Source organism: Siphateles boraxobius, unplaced genomic scaffold, assembly GCF_051911475.1.
Source record: "Siphateles boraxobius isolate OS27281-9 unplaced genomic scaffold, OSU_SipBor_1 130, whole genome shotgun sequence".
Taxonomy (NCBI): Eukaryota; Metazoa; Chordata; class Actinopteri; order Cypriniformes; family Leuciscidae; genus Siphateles; species Siphateles boraxobius.
The window spans coordinates 8,248,119-8,272,308 of record NW_027508734.1 but is presented as its reverse complement, the minus strand read 5'-3'; the positions used below and the strand labels follow the sequence as shown (position 1 = coordinate 8,272,308).

The 24,190-nt window shown below is 38.8% G+C and overlaps 1 protein-coding gene across 1 annotated transcript; it reads left to right on the top strand.

Annotated features, from left to right (window-relative positions):
- The first annotated feature begins 682 nt into the window (after positions 1-682).
- Positions 683-23,812, top strand: dvl2 (dishevelled segment polarity protein 2). The gene is made up of 15 exons (XM_077227686.1): positions 683-1,271; positions 9,454-9,523; positions 10,385-10,530; positions 12,445-12,554; positions 12,662-12,797; positions 13,967-14,054; positions 14,132-14,201; positions 14,336-14,475; positions 15,139-15,215; positions 18,206-18,273; positions 18,871-18,993; positions 19,421-19,552; positions 20,206-20,382; positions 20,492-20,710; positions 22,180-23,812. The coding sequence occupies exons 1-15, from the start codon at positions 1,111-1,113 to the stop codon at positions 22,710-22,712; spliced, it is 2,250 nt and encodes a 749-aa protein (XP_077083801.1). The 5' UTR covers positions 683-1,110; the 3' UTR covers positions 22,713-23,812.
- Positions 23,813-24,190: the final 378 nt, after the last annotated feature.

Sequence of the window (24,190 nt, the reverse complement as noted above, 5' to 3'; positions counted from 1 at the left end):
GTGAGTTGATGAACGTTTATACATGTCATTCCAAACCCGTAAGACTTTCTTTCATCTTTGGAACACAAATGAAAGTCTTTTTGATGAAATCCGAGAGCTTTCTTTCCCTCCGTTTCAAAAAGTTCATAAAGAGATGACTAAACTATGAATTGTACTCATGTGTTTAGGCATGTTCGCTTGACGTGCGAGAACCAGCGAGTTTAATTTTCGTGTTACGCAGCACTTTGAGCTTCTGCAAGAACCAGTGAGGTTTGTTCTCACACGTCCAGCAGGTTCGGTTGAGCTTGTTTGTGTTCGCTGATCAATGTTTAAATGTGAACAAAAGCCTAAATTAAATCTCTTCATATATAAAGCGATCGAGTCTCTTCATAAAATTTGGACTAAACCTCTAAATTCATATGAATTAATTTTACAATATCTTTATGAATTTCTTAAAGCGTCAAAGTGGTAGTTGTGTAGCTGTTAATGGAGGGACAGAAAGCTCTCAGATTTCATCAAAAAGATCTTCATTTGTGTTCTGAAGATGAAGGATAGTTTAGTAACGGGTTTGGAAGGACATGAGGGTGAGTAGGCTAGGCCTACATTTATGACAGAATTTTCATTTTTTTTGGTGAACAATCCTTTTAACCTTCATAAAGGGTCAGTGAAATGAATCTTTTTACTGAACTGTTTTAAAAGATTCGAGTCAATGGAGTGAATCAAAATTCCCACCACTAGAAGCTTACCACTAAACACTCGTATGGACGTGCCCCAGTACAAGCGGCGGGCGCCTCTCTTTCGTCACACGCCGGAGAGAACTATTCCAAATCTCCCATGTGTTTTTGTAGGGGGGAGGAATGTTGTTGAAGTTTGGCTGGTTGTAGGCTAAGTGTGTTTTAACAAACCAAAAGCATGAGACTTTTGAGAGTTCGAGACACTTAAAGTTAGGCGCTGTTTTTCTTTGTTTATGCTGGATGCGCTGGCCTGGGCAGTGTTATTGGATAGTAGTATTGTGGTCTAGAGACGACTTTCCTCAACCCCCTTTTTCTCCGGAGCGCTGGCTAACATTAGCAGGATAGCCGCTGCCTCTTCCATACTTTCGTAGAACAACGGGAAATTGAGTCAGGAGACATGGCGGAGACTAAAATAATTTATCACATTGACGAAGAGGAGACGCCGTACTTGGTGAAGATTCCCATAGCGGCTGAGAAAATCACTCTGCTGGATTTTAAACAAGTCTTGAACAAACCGAACTACAAATTCTTCTTCAAGTCTATGGACCAAGACTTCGGGTAAGTTGAAACACACAAAGATGTGCACGAAATGCCAGAACAAAAACCGCTTTCTTCGTGTTGTAGGAAAAGAATATTTGTGTATATTGTGTCAGATGTTGTTGTAACTGCTTGCTAAGGTTTGGGTGGTCTAATCGTATCAGGCCATCACTGCAAAGTAACTGTGTAACTTTCCAAATGTCTCGAGAGAGTGTAGCCTATCAGTGGTCCGACTTGGTATAGGCTAATTAAAAAATACTTTGTCCATATTAGTTGTGTTATATAGTACAGATATAACATTGAAAGCGTATCTTTATAGGTAATTATTTGATAGTCTATATGGATTGTTTATTATAACCTTGATTGCTATTATTTGAATTCAATATAGTCAAATCCAGGTTGATGCGAGATATATAGCCTAATTTATCTAAATCTTTCAGTTTTTAATGTAGCCTACACCACCGTGTAAAAAAAAAAAAGACATGTATGATTTATTCAGCAAAGGCACATTAAATTGGTCAAAAGTGACATTTACAAAAATATTTTACTAAAGATTTCCATTTTAAATAAGTGCTGTTAACTTTTTATTAATCAAAAAACACTGAAAAAGATGTATCATGGTTTCCACGAAAATATTAAGCTGTTTTAACATAGATAATTATAATAAATGTTTCTTGAACAGAAAAACAGCACAAAATTGTAAAATTCCGAAACTGCTCTGATTAAGATCATGTGAGACTGAAGACTGGAGTAATGATGCTGAAAATTCAGCTTTGTATCACAGGAATAAATTACAATTTAAAATATATTCAACTGGGAAACACTTACACTTAACAATATTACGTTTTATTGGATTTTTGATTAAATTAATGCGCCTGAGAGTAGACCACTTCAATAACATAAAATCTTACTGACCTCAAAGTTTTGAATGGTAATGTATAATTTGTTGGCGTTCTGTCTTCTACCTAAACATTAGGTAGGTCATATTCATCATGTAGTGAAATCCTCATCCTTTTTCCCTCTCTTCTTTGCATACATGCCAAGTTTTTAGTGTCCCACTGCTGTCTTGCCGGCCTTTTTTTTTAATAAAGAGTGGAGTTCTTTGTCTCAGACCGCATATTTGGCCTGAATCGTCCTGCCATGGACAGAATACCAGCCAATAAATCTCAGCCACGTACTTGTCAGTTATGCATTATCCAGATGCTACAGGAATGTCTGCGGTAATCTTTGCAAATTAGGTTATCATCTGACTGTAAAAAGTCCATCAGTTTGACAGCTTACACTTATGTTTACATAGATATGAATCAAAGACATTCACCTGAAGCACTATAAATGTTGAGTCACTGACGCAAATGCAAATTAATGGGTTGCAACAATGTCAACAATTTCAGGTTTCATGACGATTATCATATCTATAATGATTAATTTGATTGCTATAATATATACACTACCGTTCAAAAGTTTAGACTTGTATGATTTTTTGGGTTTTTAAAGAAATTAATACTTTTATTCAGCAAGGACACATTAAGTTGATCAAAAGGGACAGTCAAGACATTTATAATGTTATACCATAATGTTTTCAAATAAATGCTGTTCCTTTAAACTTTATATTCATCAAAGAATCCAGAAAAAAGCTAACACGGTTTCCACAAATATATAGAGTGCCGAAGTTATGACGTCTCTTTGAAGGACAACCCGGAAGTTAGCGGCGCATGGGTTCCCTCCATCGAAAAGCTATGCATTTTCCCCATAGACTTTTGGAAAATCGCAAATAATTAGATCTGTGTTCAACGAAGAGTTGTGACCCTTACACGTTTTGTCTATCAAGCTAATCTTTACAAGTTAATCCAAAACTTATACATTTTGAAGCCTATATAAAGTTTAAAATACCACAAGCAGACACAATAAAGTTTAAAAACTCACAAGCAGGTTATAACTGGTGTGTTTTATGTCATAGATCAACAATGAAAATATTTAGAGGCTTTGTTAACCACAGACCTTATTTCAGGCGATATAGCAAAAACCCATAGACTTTAGGGCGAGGGAACCGGAACTCACTTCCGCGTTTTGGCCTACAAAGTGACGTCATAACTTCGGCTCTCTATTAAGCAGCACAACTGATTTCAACATTGATAATAAGAAATGTTTCTTGAGCAGCAAATCATCATATTATAATGATTTCTGAAGGATCATGTGACACTGAAGACTGGAGTAATGATGCTGAAAATTCAGCTTTGATCAGAGGAATAAATTACATTTTGAAAAATATTCAAATGGCAAGCTGTTATTTGAAATGGAAATCATATTTCACAATGTTGCGATTATTACTGTATTTTTGATCAAATAAATAGAGCCTTGGTGAGCAGAAGCGACTACTTTCAAAAATGTTTAAGTAAACTTATCGAACTTTTGAATGGTAGTGTATAGCAATATATGTGTAGAAAATATACATATAAAGAATGTGGTATAAAACAAGAAAACCGCAGAGGGTCTGTTCTGTCTTTTTCATTAACAATGACCAATTTACATCAGAAAAATGAAACGAACATGGTTTTACAGGCGATTTGCAAATTAGCATTTTTAATCCTCTGGTGCTGTTATTTGTGCTGTCAGTATTGAATTAAAATTATTAGAAATATGTGTTTTTAGAATTTTTTACTTAATCGGAATGGTGTGAATCTTGGAAATGGTTTTGGCACTTGCTTTTTACAAAAAAAATCATGGAAATGATTTGAAAAAGTTAAATGGTCCTGAATAAAAAGTCACAGTATTGGTCGCGGTCAAAAATGAGCGAATTTTATCTAGTGGAAACGTTTGGTACTGCGGCCAAACGAAATCTTACTGGAAGCAAATTTTTTGAGATATCAACCACAAATATGGAACACAACTAGTTTAGATTGATGGCTTTGATTTTCTCACAGTTTAAGAGTAAAACATGTTTTGGAAAATATACAATTTTAAAGGGATAGTTCACCCAAAAATGAAAATTCTGTCAGTAATTACTCACCCTCATGTTGTTCCAACGCCGTAAGACCTTCGTTCATCTTCGGAACAGGAATTAAGATATTTTTGATTAAATCTGAGAGCTGGATCACTCCTCCATAGGCTTCTTCAGGGATTGAAACTTGCCAGCCCCGAAAAGTCATTAAAGACATTGTTAAAATAGTCCAAGTGACTACAGTGGCTCAATCCTAAGTTTATCAAGCGACGAGAATACTTTTTGTGCGCAAAAACAAACAAAAATAATGACTTTATTTCAACTATTCATTTCCTTCTCTGTTGGTCTCTAGTCAGTTAACTTAGTATGATTGCGTACCACAACGTCACACGTAGGCTCACTATTGGCCGACGCTGGTCATGTGGGTGATGCGGGTACAACAACAGAAGCTTACGCCATTACACTAGTGAACTGACTCGAGGCCCACAGAGAAGGAAATGAATAGTTGAAATAAAGTCGTGATTTTTGTTTGTTTTTGCGCACAAAAAGTATTCTCGTCATTTGATAAACTTAAGATTGAGCCACTGTAGTCTCTTGGACTATTTTAACAATGTGTTTAATAACTTTTCGGGAAACAAGTGTCAATCCCTTAGAAGCCTATGGAGGAGTGATCCAGCTCTCAGATTTAATCAAAAGTATCTTAATTAGTATTCCGAAGATAAACCAAGGTCTTACGGGGTTGGAAAAATAGAGGTTGAAAGGGTGAGTAAATACTGACAGAATTTTCATTTTTGGGTGAACAATCCCTTTAAAATTCTATTTTTGTGCATTTTGCATAAGTTCACTTTTTCACTTCAGCAATAATCTGCCAAGTGTTGTCTTAAAAAGAGACCAAACTTAAATCTGTACTCCAAAGCATTCAAGATTTATGACAGTCTAAGTTTTAATAATGAATTAGGTCTATTTAGGTGTAAACGCATTGCTGAGATCTGTTTTTATTGTAGATTTTACTGTGAAAGCGAAATCTTGATCTTTTCTTCTTTCCTACCTTGGAAGAAGGGCCGTGGATGTCTCGTCAGTTTCTGTTATTGTGGTAAGGGTGGACGTGTGTGTGTTATTGTTGAACGGCGTTGGATGTGGATGTAAGCGGATACGGCAGTGGAGTGGGGCAGAGCGTCGTGATGCTGCAGTGTGAAGAGCCAGCTGTCAGTCTGACTGTGTGTGGCAGGAGATGTTTGGGGAGGGATATGGTTGGAGGTTGGAGACGGGCCATTTGCTTAGTGTCTGGGATAGAATCAACAGAAAGAGAGTGAATGAGAGAGAAAGGAGCCGGGGACCCCTCGGTCTCTCCAGGGCCCCTCTACATTCTCTCTGCTGTTTTTACATCCCCTTAAAAGTACAGACCAGATTCCAGGCTGGCTTTATTCCTCTTACCTTGGTTCTCAGACTTTGTAAGTGCAAATCATCCAAATTAAAATAAATATCCAGATGGGTTCTAAGCCAAATTGTAACATGGTCTGCAGATTTAATACGTCCAGAACTCATTCTGTTGTAAGAGCTTTTGTTGAAAGCAGGTTTTCATGAGAGGTTGTGGTTTGTGTGTGTGTGTGTGTTAATGTGGGCCGTGTTAGAGGTCAAGGGTTGTTTTTCAAGTACAGATGTTGGGCTTAATTAGCGTCATTAGAGGGTTTGGGGGTGGGATTGTTTCACATGCGTTAAGACGCCAGGAGAGCTTTGCTTTTAGGAAGTGCTCTGTGAAATTTTTGAAGAGTTGCATCATCTAGTCAAAATGTTTGTTTGGTGCAGAAGAATTGGCAATTGTTTGTGCACATTCAGAAAATGAAAAACACTACAGACAAGACTTAAGCCTTGTCTCAGACTAAAATGCATGTTTGAGCTCTTTCAACTCAAAGCAAATTGCACTGACATATCTTAAAATATGTCAGTCAGTGCCATTGTTTTGTCTCAAGATTCACACCAGTAAAGTTTTTTTCTAAGGCACATTTATAAAAGCTACTTAAATTTCCTAAACTAGTGCCTAATCCTGGCTTAATGTAAGCCCTGTCTATGAAACCAGGCCTTAGAAAAATACAAGTCATTTAATATTTATGTAATATTATAACTAATAGTTTCCTAAGGCAAGCATCACTATTACTACTGCTGATACATATTCAGATCTTAACCCTAATTATTAAACTTTGGCAACCTTTGAGGGCTCAGTAGGATTACATCCATTTGTATGCCTTTCAAACTTAAACGTGTTTTTCTGTGCTATATTATACATTGTTATGGCATTGCCAATTCTGCTGAGTAGTCAACAAGATAATCTTGTATCTGGCTAACATAGCTGAGATTTTGTTGGATTAGCAAAAAATGTCTTGTGATGAGCCTTGCAAGCATCAGAATATGTATGCTACTGTTCAAAGGTTTGGTGTTGGTAAGATTTTTTAATGTTTTTTAAAGAAGTCTCTTCACTCAGAGGCTTTATTTGATTACAAATGCAGTAAAAATGTTTTTTTTTATGAAATATTATTACACATAACATAAAGGTTTTCTATTTTAATATATGTTTACATGACAGCGATGTACTAAAAATGAAAACGTATTTCCTCTGCGTTTGTCGCGTACAGATGACAACATTGTCAAAATGATCCCCATTCACACGGATCCGCAAAACCAACTAAAAACGCTGTATTATTCATGCGAAGCCAGTAGTTGGCGATGTCACTTTGTAAAGAAACTACGGGCCTATAGACTGAATATGTGATACACGTGCATGACGTCAATGTTTTCGCAATTTGCATTTTTGTAGTTTAAATGGAGATGATATACGTAATGTTTTCATTTGAAAATTTATTTGAAATCTTTTGTAACATCTTTAATGCCATGTTTGATCAGTCTTTGCTGATTAAAAGTATTAATTTCTTTTTTTTTTAAAAATCAGTACAAAACATTTTGTACTGACCACACTTTTAAATGGTAGTGTATGTTGTGCATATGCCATCATTTTTGTGCAAAAGTGTGTTTGTGAATTTATGGAATTACATTATAGCTAGCTGTATATTTTCCATCTTGCATATTGTAAAGAAAACATAACAATTAATGAAAATATACATGGTCCGACCGTGACTACTACTAGCCCAATTAGTAAACAGAAAGAAAAGTCTTATTGTCGAGCCCTGTTGTTGTTCTACAGACACGACTTCACCTCAGGTAGTGTGGCTTGTGGATGAGACGTGAGTGTTATTGGTGGTCAAACTTAATGGAATTTTCTCTAAAATAGTCAGAAAATGTCCATAGTCATATTGTTTAGGAGGAAACAGAGCCAGGGACCAGAATGTCATAGACACTTGGAGAAAAACATTAAAGTGCCCCTGTAATGCTTTTTCGAAAATTACCTTGAATGCATGTCAACCTAGTGTAGGAGACCTCTAAAACAAAATTAGGAACCTTTAAAATAGCATAATAGTGGCACTGTAACATAAAAAATATATATTAAACGGCATCGTGACAGTAAGTTTTGCAAGTGCCACTCATGTTTTCATCATAAATTGTAAAAATCTAGAATATACATTCTTTCTATGGCTTAAGTAAAGTCAAAAGAACCTAAGGCCTGGTTTCACAGACAGGGCTTAGATTAAACCAGGATTAGGCCTTAGTTCAATTAGGACATTTAAGTAGCTTTTAAAAATGTGCCTTAGTAAAAAAAAAACAATTACTGATGTGAATCTTGATAACAATGACACTTATAGTATTTAAAGATATGTCAGTGCAAGATGCTTTCAGTTAAGGCCCCATCCACACTACTGCGTTTTAGTTTAGAAACGGAGAATTCAAATGAATAAGATCTCCGTCCACACCAGCGTTTTAGCTGCGTATTAGAATTGATCTCCGTCCACATTAAAACGACTGGTCCACGTGCCCATTCACCTACACTGGGCATGCGCGTGCCGGTGTAAACAGGACTCAGATTGACTATTCCCAGAGAATGTCTAATAAGGGGAGAATTGGCACTGTCTGGTTACTTCCGGTTTCTGGATGGGCTGCAGTAACACGACTCTGTCCATGCGGGGGCACTCGCAAGCGAGTGCAGAATGAATGGGAGTCTATGGGAAAATCCACTTTTCTCAGGATGTAATTTTTTGTCAAGTAATTTGAAAGTTGCATTCAAAAGGGGGGGCCAAGATAATACACTCAGCTGAAAATTGCATTTTTAAGTTCACTTAACTGTTCTAAAAATCCGTTCAAAAATGTGATGACGTCACATAATAGCAGAATGCTAGCGTGTTCCGGCCAACAACGACCTAACCTGTAAATCGAAAGGACATAGCCTAAGTACTCGTTCATTCGACTTTTGGTCTATAATCTATATTGAACTTGCGGAATGAACAATAAAATCTACGTTGATTCAACGACAAGCAGGAGAAAGGGATACATTTAGCCGTCTAGCTCCATAGACTCCCATTCATTCTGCACTCGCCCTCGATCACCTCCAGTGGAATTCTAATGGAACTGCAACCAAGATGATATACAACGGGGCTAATAGGAAGTGCCAAGACTCTCCATAGACGGACTCTGCTATTCCTCGGATTTCGCTGAGGTTGATAAGTGCCGATCTGGACATTCGAATGTTTTCGCACCATACCTCAGGAACCACAACTTCATTGATAAAATTATCCCACCATGCGCTGGTTCTTCCCGGCTTAACCCAAATCCGACGCTCCATGTACGGTCGATATCGCCTCTGCACACGGGAATTGTCACAGAACGCTCGAATAATAGCTTGCCTCCGGTGCATGTAGGCAGTTATAGCATTGTAAAATGCAGAATTTTGCACTAACGTAACTAGTAGTCCAGGCTGTTGTTGTATGTTTTCTTCCGTTGTATGACACCCAATCAAGGAGCCGAGCATGAGCTTCTGCGTCATCGTTTCTAAAGTCCTCCGTTTTGACCCGTCTTCACTAAAACACCCTCCGGAGATTCAAAACGCGAAACGGGGTCGGCAGCGTTTCTAAACTTCTCCGTTTTAGGTCTTCGTTTTTGCCGTTTTAGTCTGGACGGGAGGTGCAAACATAGTAAAAGGTCTCCGTTTCTAAACTAAAACGTAGTAGTGTGGACGGGGCCTAAAACAGCTCAAACATGCATTCTAGTCTGGGACTAGATTTAAGCCTCGTCTGTGAAACCACAGGAATATGTATGTATTTATCTATGGAAATATGTGTTCCTTTTTAATTTTGTCTCACTTGAATAACTGTGTCTGCTCAGGGTGGTGAAGGAGGAGATCTCAGACGACAGTGCCAAGCTGCCATGCTTCAATGGAAGAGTTGTCTCCTGGGTAAGAAAACAACTGCTCCTGTTCCAGTTCTCCCTGTCACTCAGTCAGTAGTATTTTTTCCCTCCCCAAACAATATTTGTTTTACTGAGATTTCATATGGTGCCATAACAGTTCTCGGTTTTATGAGTGCAAACTGCACCACTTGACTGAGCTCCGCCGAAGCTCCTCATCCCTGTAGTGACATGTAACAGGCCTGTTTTGATTTATGTCACAGTGAATCTTTAAAGAGCACTAAGTGTGTGTGTCAGGCCCTTCTTACGGAGACTGAAATCCAGTCTCGTCTAAAAGCCCTCAAAGAAAAGCAGGTGCTTAAGTCAAAAGGCCTGGACGAAACCAGACCCACTGGGATGGAAATAGTAGACCACTGTCAGGATGGCTCAAGGTCCCTTGAGAGGGAGTGTACAATAACCTAGCATCCATTAGCATGAAGAAAGGAAAAGGGCATGCAATGATACTGTACATCTGAAGTTTCTTTCTCTTCTCAAGTATATGACTTTGACTAACATTTAGCATACTGTGTTTTGTTGCAGATTGTCGATGACTTTTCCATTACGTGTGTGCAGTTCTATTTGAGCTTTTTTAAAAGGCTTTATCTCTTCCTGTTCACTGTCAGACATTTACCTCTCCAACTTAAACTCTTCATTCAAATTATTCTTACGTAAAACCCAGACACTGGATATGTTTGACCTGAAGCATTGTGTGATCAGTTTTACACTTTTCAGCGAGCTCTAATAGAGTATATGTCGGGTAAAAAAAATAATTTGTGGTCATAAGATCTTTTCCTATAGTCCCTTTTAGTTCCTTGTTTTTTTTTTATGGATCACATTTCACTCTTACCTCAATCTTCTTTCTCTCTGTAAGCTGGTGTCCTCAGATACCCCTGCAGCCGAACCCCCTGCCCCTCCAGTAGAGGTCCCGTCTCAGCCCTCACCCCCCCCTCCTCCCCTGCCTCCACCTCCCGCCGAGAGGACGGGGGGGATCGGAGACTCCAGACCCCCTTCCTTCCAGTATGTTAATCTGCATCTCTGTTTCTTGCCATGAATGTCATTTTGCGGTTACGGTCTGCAGCAGTACTCAGTCGGTGACTAACTTTACAGCTTTCCTTGAAGGAACACTTACTTTTTTTGTTTATTTGCTTTTCCAAGCTGTATCATAGATAAGTCAAAATATGTGAAATATCATCAGACATCCTGGTTAAAGGTGCAGTAACCGATTTCTGAGAAACACTGTTGATATTTGAAATCAGCCCAAACAAACACCTCCCTCACTTCAGTGCTCCACACCCAAAATGCATAAACAAATAATCCAAGAGTGGATGTTAGAACCAAAAATTTACATAAAGTTCACAAGAGTAAATAAATACAAGCGTTTGATTGCCAGCTGCAGCTCCAGACAAACAGTGAGTCTCAAAACTGTCCTGTTACTAAAGCTCACATTAAAACAACAGTATATCTTGATTCTGTGAAACAGAGTAAAACCAATGTTACTCACGTATGGAGCAAAAATAATGTAACCTTGGCGTCCGTTTTCAGGCTTTCCCGCTGTGGTCTCTCCAGCGCTGGAAAGCTTTTCTATTATTAACGCGGTCCTAAAGCTCTTGTCTGATCATAATCCTTCTTTTCCCAGTGATATTCCTCTGAGCTTTTCTCTTTTGTAATGTCTCTCAGCCATCTCTCTTTCTACAGTCTTCAAATCTCCCTCTTGCTCACTCTTTCTCCTCCCCCATCATGAGTGGACACGCCCCCTACTGCTGATTGGCTCACTCTCTCCTCTGTCATCTCGAGCGGACACGCCCCCTACTGCTGATTGGCTCACTCTCTCTTCTGCCATCTTGAGTGGACACGCCCCCTACTGCGGATAGGCTCACTCTCTCTCCTCTGTCATCTTGAGTGGACACACCCCCTACTGCTGTTTGGCTCACTCTCTCTCCTCTGTCATCTTGAGTGGACACAACCCCTACTGCTGATTGGCTCACTCTCCTCCCCCTTCATGAGTGGACACACCCCCTACTGCTGATTGGCTCACTCTCTCCTCTGTCATCTTGAGTGGACATGCCCCCTACTGCTGATTGGCTCACTCTCCTCCCCAACATGAGTGGACACACCCCCTACTTCTGATTGGCTCACTCTCCTCCCCCTTCATGAGTGGACACGCCCCCTACTGCTGATTGGCTCACTCTCTCCTCTGTCTTCTTGAGTGGACACGGCCCCTACTGCTGATTGGCTCACTCTCCTCCCCAACATGAGTGGACACACCCCCTACTGCTGATATGCTCACTCTCCTCCCCCCTACATGAGTGGACACACCCCCTACTGCTGATTAGTTACAAGTGTGTTGTGCTGCTCGGTCAGATCCACTTTCAACAGCGCTTCTCAGAAATCACTTACTGCAACTTTAAGGATTACAAAGAAATGCTTTTAAAATATGATGCATAAACTTTTTGTTTGTTTCTATAGTGCATTATACAGTATTCAGTAAACCAGCTTCACAGGAAAATATCCGTTAATTTTGCAGAATTAATCAATTATGAAACTGTGAGCATAAGGGACATAAGCATAAACTTCTTACCAACCCCAAACTTTTGAACAGTAGTGTAAAACCTTTGCATGACACCCACAAGGTAATCCAATATGTTTTTGTGTAGAAACTGCCTAAAACCATGAAGTGTTTGTGTTGTCTGACATGTAACAGTGGAATATAAGCTGTTAAATGAAAATAACTGTTAAGAAAAGTAATCAGGTTAAAAAAACTGATTAAGAATATGATTTTGTTTTCAGTGTGACTCTCTTGCACTTTTTCTTTATGAGATTGGTTTTCTAGAGGCAGCTGGATTTTAAAAAATTAAGTTTCACTCAGCTTGCAAAGATGTACAGATGTGTCTTGAATGTGAAGCATTGCATCATGTGTGTGTGTGTGTTTAGTCCCAACACTACAGGCAGCCGGGAGTCCTTAGATGATCAGACAGAGACGGAGTCAGTCGTGTCTTTCAGGAGAGAGAGACCTCGACCCAGAGAGAGCATAGAGCAACACGGTCAGTTCAGTCTCCTTTGTTGCTGTTTGACCTAATAATTACTGTGAATTCAACAGTATTTCAGTACGTTGAGAAAGCAGTCCGTGTTCATTTTGGTGCTGTTTCAGTTTCAGGGCCGCGTATGAATGGGCAGTCCCGTATGGACAGACACCTGGCTGGGTATGAGAGTGCCACCACCGTGATGAGCAGTGAACTGGACACCACAAGCTTCTGTGATTCAGATGATGATGACACCATGAGCAGGTCAGAGTGCGCAGTCTGCTTGATTGTTTTATACTTGAAGTCCACTTCAATCGAATCTGTAGTTTTTAGATTGTGTGTGTAATGTTTTATTTCTGTGCTCTGAATCAAATTATTGGACTGAAATAAAGTGTGTATAGGCATCTGTGCTTGCTTTTAGTTTGGTTTTAGTCCAGTGGTTCTCAACTGGTCGGTCACAATCTAAAAATGGGTTGCATACTTGCAGATCTGTTCTGATAGGGTTGCATACGGAAAAGCAAATAATATTATGCATAGCAAGATATTTGCACATAGTAGAAGACAAAAGGCAGTTGCTACCATGAGAAGGGAAATTTAAAGTTTGAAATTTTGCTCTTACAATAGATTTACATGCATCCAATGTCAAAAAACACTTTCATTTTCTCATAATATACAGTGCACGTCACCTCAAACAGTCTGAAAAGGGTTTGTTTGAAGATTCGGTCTCTCTTAACCCCTCCTTTCCGAGAGTCTACTCTGCTCTGATTGGTCAGACAACCCACTCTGTTGTGATTGGTCGATCACTTACAGCGATTGTTGGAAATTAGACGCTCATCACCATATCTTAACTTCATCTCCGGATCTTCATCAGCACTTACACAGTGATACGAACGATAGCATCAGTTCCAGCGCGAGTCTTTCAGAAGTGCATCAAAGTGGATTATTCTCGACATGAACAACACGAACCAAACTCTTCCAGTCTCAGCTACAACTACAGTGTTTGAGGGTCGAAGTAGACGTTGTTTGCGGGCAGCCGAAGAGTTTTAGCAGTTCAGAATCAATTCTTTCTTTTAGGGGACAATAACTTTATTTGTTGTGCACTTTGACCTTTACACTTTGCAGACCTTTTACTTTCACAAACAGCGATATTACACACTGCATGAAAGGTCAAATTTTAAAAAAGCACTTTAAATAGACGTTTATTTTGCAATAAGGATAAACATTCTTTTACGCAGTGAGTTTTTGTTTGTTAAGAGCATGAAACCTATAAAATTCAAGAGATATTTAAAAAAAAACAAAATAAATGTTTTAGTTTTTACTATGTAGGGCTGCGACTTGATGTCCTGTATAATAAAACCTTGATCATGAAGCAAAATTAGTTTGATACTTTGATTATGAGTGTTTATTTTATGTGACTAAATGTGTGTGATCAGGTTCAGCAGCTCCACTGAGCAGAGCACAGCGTCTAGATTACTCAAACGCCATCGCAGACGCAGGAAACAGCGCCCACGCCTGGAGAGGGTATGAAACAACCATCTGATGCAATTGAACAATTAGTTGTCGTTTTTTTACTGAGTTTTCTTTGTGTTGTATTGTAGGCTTCCTCTTTCAGCAGTGTGACAGATTCAACCATGTCCCTAAACATTATTACAGTCACTCTTAACATGGGTCAGTGCCAATCCTTACCTGTTCTTCCGGGATATTTTCTGCGCTGTTTATATATTATGCATTTTTTTCCTGCTATTGATGATGTATAAATTCATAATGTGCTCCATACTCCATTTGTTTGTTGTGTCCTATAGAGAAGTATAATTTCTTGGGCATCAGTATAGTGGGTCAGAGTAACGAGAGAGGAGATGGAGGAATCTACATTGGCTCTATCATGAAGGGAGGAGCTGTAGCTGCAGACGGACGCATTGAACCTGGAGACATGCTGCTGCAGGTGTGTGTGTGTGTGTGTGTGTGTGTGTGTGTGTGTGTGTGTGTGTGTGAAAATATTCTATATAGAACCTTAAAGGGTTCTGTCAGGCGCTTCATTTATATATAACCTTTTAGGAGTTCCCATCATTGGATCGTTTTATGGATTTCATTTTAATTAATGAATTTTGTTTTAATTCACTTTTAATTTTAATACAATTTTATGTATTAAGCACCTTGTAAACATACTTTATGAGTATAAAAAAATGAAATAACCCATTAAACATGAAAGTATTATGCAATCATGTCAGACATTTCTCCTTTCATAGAACCTTTTTTCCATAAATCCTAGAGTTCTATATAGAACCTCATTTAAACTTTACATTTTTTATAAGAGTGTAGAAAATAAGTGATTAGTGCTAGGAAATCAGGCACAAAGTGAGACCTGCACATTATAATCTCTACTCGATGGGCATCCAGCCAGTCAGATGAGTGAGTTTTAATTTGAACGCAATTGCTTTGCATTAAAATCTGAAACCATGTACTCAGACCACACCCAGCTTCAAGGCATTGGGAACATTAGGAACATTTCTATAGTAATTACCTCTAAACAAGAGATCAGTACTTTCACCGCTGCAGGGTTCTGTTGTGATTACTGGCTCTAATGTTTCTTTTCTTTTCTGTGCAGGTGAACGACATCAACTTTGAGAACATGAGTAATGATGATGCAGTCAGGGTGCTCCGTGAGATCGTCCACAAACCAGGGTGAGTCTGTGAGCATTTTCCTTAACGTCCCCCTGTGGTGAAAATCAAGCTTTTAATGTTGTTTATAAAGGTCCTTCTCAAAAAATTAGCATATTGTGATAAAGTTAATTATTTTCCATAATGTAATGATAAAAATTAAAACTTTTTATATATTTTAGATTCATTGCACACCAACTGAATTATTTCAGGTATTTTATTGTTTTAATACTGATGATTTTGGCATACAGCTCATGAAAACCCCAAATTCCTATCTCAAAAAATTAGCATATCATGAAAAGGGTCTCTAAACGAGCTATTAGTCTGTGGGAAGGAAAAAGTGTGGCAAAAAGCGCTGCACAACGAGAAGAGGTGACCGGACCCTGAGGAAGATTGTGGAGAAGGACCGATTCCAGACCTTGGGGGACCTGCGGAAGCAGTGGACTGAGTCTGGAGTAGAAACATCCAGAGCCACCGTGCACAGGTGTGTGCAGGAAATGGGCTACAGGTGCCGCATTCCCCAGGTCAAGCCACTTTTGAACCAGAAACAGCGGCAGAAGCGCCTGACCTGGGCTACAGAGAAGCAGCACTGGACTGTTGCTCAGTGGTCCAAAGTACTTTTTTCGGATGAAAGCAAATTTTGCATGTCATTCGGAAATCAAGGTGCCAGAGTCTGGAGGAAGACTGGGGAGAAGGAAATGCCAAAATGCCTGAAGTCCAGTGTCAAGTACCCACAGTCAGTGATGGTCTGCGGTGCCATGTCAGCTGCTGGTGTTGGTCCACTGTGTTTTATCAAGGGCAGGGTCAATGCAGCTAGCTATCAGGAGATTTTGGAGCACTTCATGCTTCCATCTGCTGAAAAGCTTTATGGAGATGAAGATTTCATTTTTCAGCACGATCTGGCACCTGCTCACAGTGCCAAAACCACTGGTAAATGATTTACTGACCATGGTATTACTGTGCTTAATTGGCCTGCCAACTCTCCTGACCTGAACCCCATAGAGAATCTGTGGGATATTGTGAAGAGAAAGTTGAGAGACGCAAGACCCAACACTCTGGGTGAGCTTAAGGCCGCTATCGAAGCATCCTGGGCCTCCATAACACCTCAGCAGTGCCACAGGCTGATTGCCTCCATGCCACGCCGCATTGAAGCAGTCATTTCTGCAAAAGGATTCCCGACCAAGTATTGAGTGCATAACTGAACATAATTATTTGAAGATTGACTTTTTTTGTATTGAAAACACTTATTTTATTGGTCGGATGAAATATGCAAATTTTTTGAGATAGGAATTTTGGGTTTTCATGAGCTGTATGCCAAAATCATCAGTATTAAAACAATAAAAGACCTGAAATATTTCAGTTGGTGTGCAATGAATCTAAAATATATGAAAGTTTAATTTTTATCATTACATTATGGAAAATAATGAACTTTATCACAATATGCTAATTTTTTGAGAAGGACCTGTATGTCTATGTGGTGTTTTTAATGTGCTTTAAGACAAATCATGTGCAAATTCATAAGTCAACACCATTGCTGAGTATTTTCTCCCTAAAACTGCAGTGAAGCAAAGAGAGTCTTAAAAACGCGGTTTAAAAACGCTGGTGTTTCTGACGTCACAAACTACCTTATAACCAATCAGATCAACATGTGATCGTCAAGGAGTGGATCTCAGAGCTGTTGTGAGTGAGTGGAGGCGGGGCTAATTTGCATATTCATAGAACCGCATATACTAAATGAGGCAAGGGTGTAGAGTTACATTCGAACTATTTAAAGGCATGAGGGGGAAAAACTTTCAAGGAAATAAATGTTTAAATATGTGATATTGGCGATCAAAAATTAGTTTTAAGGGATACAATTATTCTCTTCAGGGGGACCAGGTATGGTGCTGCATGTAATTTTTTCCCCCCACGATACTAAAGCACAAACATACCATATTTTAACAGAGATTTAGGAAACATACTAAGTTCACATGCATGTTTCTCAAAAAAAAAAAAATGCAACAGCCAGTTATTCTACTTTGAAAATTGCTTTCCTTGTCAGAATGCCAGTCTTCGTTTTGGTCTCTGTGACTCCGCCCGCTGCCAATTTACATAATAGTATTTCCACATCTAGGTTGCCAGTCAATGGAAAACACAGCCTAACAAACTGGGTCAGAGATTGCAGATTCTACCCGACCTAAAAAGCCTCGGCATCCATCTAAAATCTTTATGTCCAGAGGCATATTAAAACACGGATCAATTAGCTCATTAACTTTGTGTAAGGCTTGTCGCCTTCCATTGTCAGTTGCTCTAATTCCTGTTGCATGTCTTTAATCTGGCAACCCGTGTGAGCGTCCAGTCTAAATAGGAGGGGGCGGGAGAAAAAACTCTCTAATATTTTGAATTTTGACTGCAGTACACATTTCAACCAGTATTACATTCTAAGCTTGTCGTCCTGGAATATCACATATTTATTTATTTTATGCTTCCTGACAAAAACAATAAATATTTTTAACAGGTACAATACAATGAAGAGAAAAAGGTTCACATTAGTGGTGTAATTGGAGGTTTAGCAATGTATTTTATCACTGTTGCGCTACCAACGGCAACTATCCAGGCATCCATCTATACATTTTCACATCCCCCAACTCAAAGAAAATCTCTCTGGTGGAAACAGGTCACACTGGTCAATATAACATTGTGAATCTGTTTATATGTACTTGTCCCATAAATGTAATGCTATGTTTTAAATGCAGTCATTCTGACATGACTTGAAGGGAGCATTACAATAAGAGTACAGTAGTGTCGCATTACATTGACATTATAGCACATTACACTGACAGCCAATCAGAATCCATCCTGCTTTAAAGAGCTCGAGCATTTAAAGCGGCGGACGACTTAAATGCGGCATGCGCTTAGAATAAACAGAACAATATCATCAGCTGGTGTTGACGCTAATATATTTATCGTTCTTAGTGTGAACGGGCCTATTGCCTATATCCAGCAATGTTATAATACCTCTTTAATTCTCTTAGACCCATCACTCTGACTGTGGCAAAATGTTGGGATCCTGCTCCTCAAGGCTATTTCACCCTGCCACGCAGTAAGTCTCATTTTAATATTATATATAAATAACTATGTAACTGTAATATTACATAAAATGTATTAGACCCAATAAATTGGGGTTGGTATGATTGTATTTTTTTTTTTAAAGAAATAAATACTTGTATTCAGCAGGGATGCTTAAATCAAAAGTAGCAGTAAAGACATTGTTATAAAAAAAATCAAATAAATTCTGTTCTTTTGAACTTTCGATTCATTAAAGAATTTCGAAACAAACTATTAACCAGCAAGACTTTTCATCATTAATAATAATAAATGCTTCTTGAGCAGCAAATCATCAAATTATAATTATTTCTGAAGGATCATGTGACACTGAAGACTGGAGTAAAATTCAGCTTTGCATCACAGAAATAAATTACATTTTGAAGTATATTCAAATCAAAAGCAGTTATTTTGAATTGTAATAATATTTAACAGTATTACTGTATTTTTTATCAAATGAATGAGCCATGGTGAGCAGAAGAGACTTCTTTCAAGAACATTTAAAAGTCTTGCCATCCCAAATTTCGTTTTTAATGATGATGAGATGATATTTGATATCTGTCTATCTATCATCCTTCCCCATGTTCTCTGTCAGATGAGCCAATCCGGCCCATAGACCCAGCAGCGTGGATCAACCACTCGGTGGCTCTCACAGGGGTGTTTCCATCCTACCCAAGCAGCACGATCACCTCCAGCTCATCTGTCACTGAAACTGAACGTAAGCATTGCGCTTATTACTAGGACTGTGAAACGATTAATCGCATCCAAAATAAAAGTTTGTTTACATAATATATGTGTGTGTACTGTGTATAATTATTTTGCATATATAAACACACACATACATGTATATATTTAAGACAAATTTGTTACTTATATATAAAATATTTATATATAATACAAATTATATATATATACAGTATATATTAGCAAATATTTCTTATATACATGCATGTGTGTGTATTTATATATACAAAATAATTATACACAGTACACAAACATATATTATGTAAACAAAGTTTTATTTTGGATGCGATTAATCACGATTAATTGTTTTCACAGCCCTACTTGTTACTCATCCTTTACTCATCAAGTAGCCTACACTCTCTCTTAGCCCCATTACTCTAACTCTGTTTCTCTGTCTGTAGGCTTTGACGAGTTTAACCTGTCTCTTCGCTCTGACATGGCATCTGTTGCGAAGGCCATGGCGTCTCCAGAGTCCGGTCTGGAGGTCAGAGACCGAATGTGGCTGAAGATCACTATTCCCAATGCCTTCCTAGGTCAGAGAGTTGTTCACTTTTACCTGACACTGTTTTTACACACTTGCTGCATCCCAATTGGCCTTAAAGTATGTGCTGTTTTTGGGAAGAAAAAGTACGTACTTTTGAGTGTCTAGCAGAAGAGTAGGCAAGCTTTGAGACATACTACTTCATCATAACCGTTTCATGCCAGTATCAATCAGATTGTTGAACGTGGATTAGCGAAGTCTAGCTATTCTTATGTGTAAGTGTATGGTCGGTGTGTATGAATATTTTATGTAATTTTTAATGTTCCAGGTTCTGTTGAAATGCTGGCTATTGAGTCCACTGCAAATTTCCCTGTAAGGGACAATAAAGTATATTTCATTGAATTAATTTCACAATAGTGTAACAGTGGCCGCCCTTTTTCAGCAGCGCTAGTTCTGGAAGTTTTTTTTTTTCATTCATTTTTCCCATAGGCATTTTAAAATAGTCTTCGTTAAAGAGTAATATAAGCCATGAACCAAGCCAGTCAGCTGGTCACAACATCACAACATTACTATTTAGGACGGATTGAGTGTGAATTGAGACGCAGCAGCTGTTCCCAAATAAACTGAAAAAATGACTGAGGCAAATGTGCCTTAAATTTAATCTCATGTTTGTTTATCTCTGGCTTTATGATTGTGTGTGTACAGGTTCAGATGTGGTTGAGTGGTTGTACCATCACCTCGAAGGGTTTCAAGACAGACGGGAAGCTCGTAAATATGCCAGTAACCTACTAAAGGCTGGTTTCATCAGACATACAGTTAACAAGATCACCTTCTCTGAACAGTGTTATTACATATTTGGAGACTTTAGTAACTGTGAAAATTGTAAGTAGAACCGGCGTTTCTTTTACTGTAGATAATATTTTAAAGAAGGAATACACAAGAAATATGTTCTTTTTCACTTACACAGACTCTCACTACTTTTTCCTCTCAGACATGGCCAACCTGTCTCTTAACGATAACGATGGATCCAGTGGTGCTTCAGACCAGGACACTCTGGCCCCTCTTCCACTGCCAGGGGCGACCCCGTGGCCCCTGCTCCACTCCTTCACGTACCAGTACCCTCACCCTTATTCCACCCAGCCGCCTCCCTACCATGAGCTCTCCAACTACAGCTACGGCCCGGGGAGCGCGGGCAGCCAGCACAGCGAAGGTAACCAGCTCACCCTCAGTGTGTGTGTGTGTGTGTACGTACTCGACACAAATATATGGAAATGTAATAGTCAATAAAGTCAAAGTCAACGTACACTACTGTTCATTGGTTTGGGGTCAGTAAGATTTTTTTATTCTGCAGGAATGCATTAAATTGAGCAAAAGTGGCAATGCAGATTTTTATATAGTTATAAAAATCTATTTCAAATAGATGCTGTTTTTTTTACTTTTCTACTCATTCAATTCACATTTATTTGTATTGCACTTTTCACAATACATATTTCAAAACAGCTGGTTCCTACATTACAATTTAGAAATGTACAGTTTTAAGATAATACAAATCATGCAGTTAGCTCATATATTTATTCAATTAGACTGAAACGATGAGCTCATTAAAGCAATTATTACAAAAATATTAAACATTAAGAATCTCGATCATTGCTTCCTCAAATTTTAAGCCGCACAACTGATTTCAACATTGCTTATAGTGAATGTTTCTTGAGCAGCAAATCATCATATTAGAGTGATTTCTGAAGGATCATGTGACACTGAAGACTGGAGTAATGATGCTGAAAATTCAGCTTTACCATCACAGGAATAAATTACATTTTAATATACATTCAAATGGAAAATAGTTATTTTATATTGATATGATATTTGACAATATTATTGTTTTTACTGTATATTCGGTTAAATAATTGCAGTCTTGGTGGGCAGAAGAGACTTCTTTCAAAAACGGTAAATGAAACCTTACTGACACTAAACATTTAAACTGTGGTGTTTGTCCATTGATTTTTATTAAGGAACTAAGGCTGTGAGAAAACGTTGAATAATATGTGTTAAAATATTTATTTTTATTCGTATTTAATACATTTTATTGTTTTATGTTATTTTAATTTACATAATAGTAAAATAGTATCATATATATATTTTTTACATTCCGACTTGTACACTTTAAAACACTTTAAAGTGCCCCTTTTATGCTATTTTAAAGGTTCCTAATTTTGCTCCTACAACAAATTTACATGCACTGAAAGTCAAAAACACATTAATTTTCTTATTATATACATTACATCACCTCATTTCTCAATGAGTCTGAAACGGTACTTTTGAAGATTCAGTCTCTCCAAACCCCTCCTTTCCGAGAGCTACTCTTCTCTTATTGGTCAGATGGCCAAGTCTGTTCTGATTGGTCTACAGCTTACAGCCTGTGTCAGAAACCAAACACACATTACCATATCTGAATTTCAGCTCCAGATCTTCCTCAACGTTTGATACACAGGGATACGAAGAAGAACGATGGCGTCGTTTTTTTTCTCATATCATTCCAGCATTGTTTCCAGCTGCCCTGTGAAAAGAGGTTTCTGTGTCCACAGAACATATTAACAGCTGTTGTTTTCTCTCTCTCTCTCTCTCTCTCTCTCTCTCTCTCTCTCTCTCTCTCTCTCTCTCTCTCTCTCTCTCTCTCAGGGAGTCACAGCAGTGGCTCCACACGCAGTGATGGAGAGAAGAGAAGGGGAAGTAAAAGTGTATCTGGCAGTACGGTGGGTGGCAGCGTACGTGACGATAAATCTCCCAGCGGGGGCGGGGCTGACTCGCGCTCTGGCAGCGGCAGCGAATCAGATTACTCGGTTCGCAGCGGCCTGAGACGAGACCACGGCTCAGCCACGCCCAGCGAACACAGTCGCTCGAGCCAGCGCTCGCATCATCGCGTCCCGTCCGCTCACCTCACCCCGTATCCGCCTGGAATCCCAATCCCTTACAACCCGATGATGGTGATGATGGTGCCACAGCACGCACATCTAGCACTTGGAGCCCCACACCCACAAGCCCCTGCTCTGCCGCCCCACCATGCCTTGATGGCCTCAGGCACTCCAGGTGGTCCTCCTGGAGCTCCTCCGACCCGAGATTTGGGCTCCGTCCCACCTGAGCTCACTGCCTCCAGGCAGTCGTTCCACCTGGCCATGGGCAACCCCAGTGAGTTTTTCGTGGATGTGATGTAATGAAGGATGTAACCGCTGATGCACGGTGAAGGAATAAATGCTGAGAGGTTTGTAATCACGTGATAACTGTGAGTTCTGCTCTGTGACGGACAGAGATGTAGTTTACTGTATCAGTGCAGCTCTTTAGAGTTAGTGTTTGTTCTTGACGGTAGGAACAGGGTTTATGGAAGGGTAGGAAGTCTTGCATAGCAGACTTCAAAATCCATTTTTTTTTTGTGTGGTATTAACCGCAACACGGATCTGGCCTTCTGAACGACTGTTTCGGGGTGAAAAGAATTGGCTTATTCTTTTTTCGAGTGCTGTTAGTTTTCTTTAAATGTTCCCACAAATTGCTGGAAGGCCTTTGGTTAAGCTCTAAGAAGGCTTCTCATGACTGTCCAGAAAATATTTTCAAGTATGCTTTACACACCATTAAAATGACCAACATAAGGACATGAAATCCACTGGGACACAAGCAAAAATATAACTTTAAAATGAATTAAAGCCATTTAAAGGCCTTTAAAAGGATTCAAATGTTTGAAACAGTTGATCAGATGTATCTCTTTTTTTTATTATTATTTTTTTTAAGTAGTGCTTACCAAGGAATTCTGAAAGCTTTTCTCTAATGTACTATGTACTGTATGCTTTAAAAAATGGCCTTTGTAAACTGTCTTTGTACTGCTGAACGGAGCCAGGGTTTATGGAAACAAATATTTGGTTGTCATTTTCAGAGATTTCAAGAATGGTTCTGGTTCCTGGTCTTAGAAAGCAGTCCCTTTCAAAGACCCTCACAAATAGGCAGACTATCAAATGGTTGTAGTAAAATGGTACACACAGAGGAAGTTTTAACCTCATAAAAGGTACTTTCTGGGTAGAAGTGCTTGTTTTTTCTTTTTTTCTACTCCAGAGTTTTTTGTTGTTGTCTCTTTGTATGGCTGATAATCATAGCGCCTTTTTATATATATATATATATATATACAAGTCCAAGTATGCAAGTCCTACATAACGACTGAGTCTCAATGGAATGCCATGTTTAAGTGTTACATTTTGAATATCATCAGATACTGTCACTTTTGCATGTCTTTAATCCAAATAAATTGATGATAGAATTAACTCTGAAACTAGTCCGTTATTCTCTAAGAATTGTCAAGTGTTTGATGATAATGTCACATCTTTGTGTTTTAGTGACAATCTTTGTCTTAGGTACTACTGTATAACACAGGAAATCATGTTTATATGTACAGTATATTACTACCAGGGGTGAGTTAGGCCCTGTTTACACCTGGTATTATGATGTGTTTTGTCAATCGGATCACAAGTGGACGACGCTAACCGGGTCTAAAACGTTTTGAGCGTGTCCACTTTCAACTACTTCCAGAGGTAGTCGAAAACACATTCAGCCGGATTGCTTTCATAGTGTAAACACTCATGTGGTCGAGTGTAATCGAACAGCCACAAAAGATCGTCTTCTCTACTACTGACCTAATGCGTAACATTAT

What these genes read in the sequence shown, in the direction of transcription:
- dvl2 (XM_077227686.1), top strand. Translation starts at nt 1,111, where the DNA reads ATGGCGGAGACTAAAATAATTTATCACATTGACGAAGAGGAGACGCCG. An exon ending in ATGGAAGAGTTGTCTCCTGG is followed by an intron (nt 9,524 to 10,384) that starts GTAAGAAAACAA and finishes TCTCTCTGTAAG; the next exon opens with CTGGTGTCCTCAGATACCCC. An exon ending in ATCTGTCACTGAAACTGAAC is followed by an intron (nt 18,994 to 19,420) that starts GTAAGCATTGCG and finishes CTCTGTCTGTAG; the next exon opens with GCTTTGACGAGTTTAACCTG.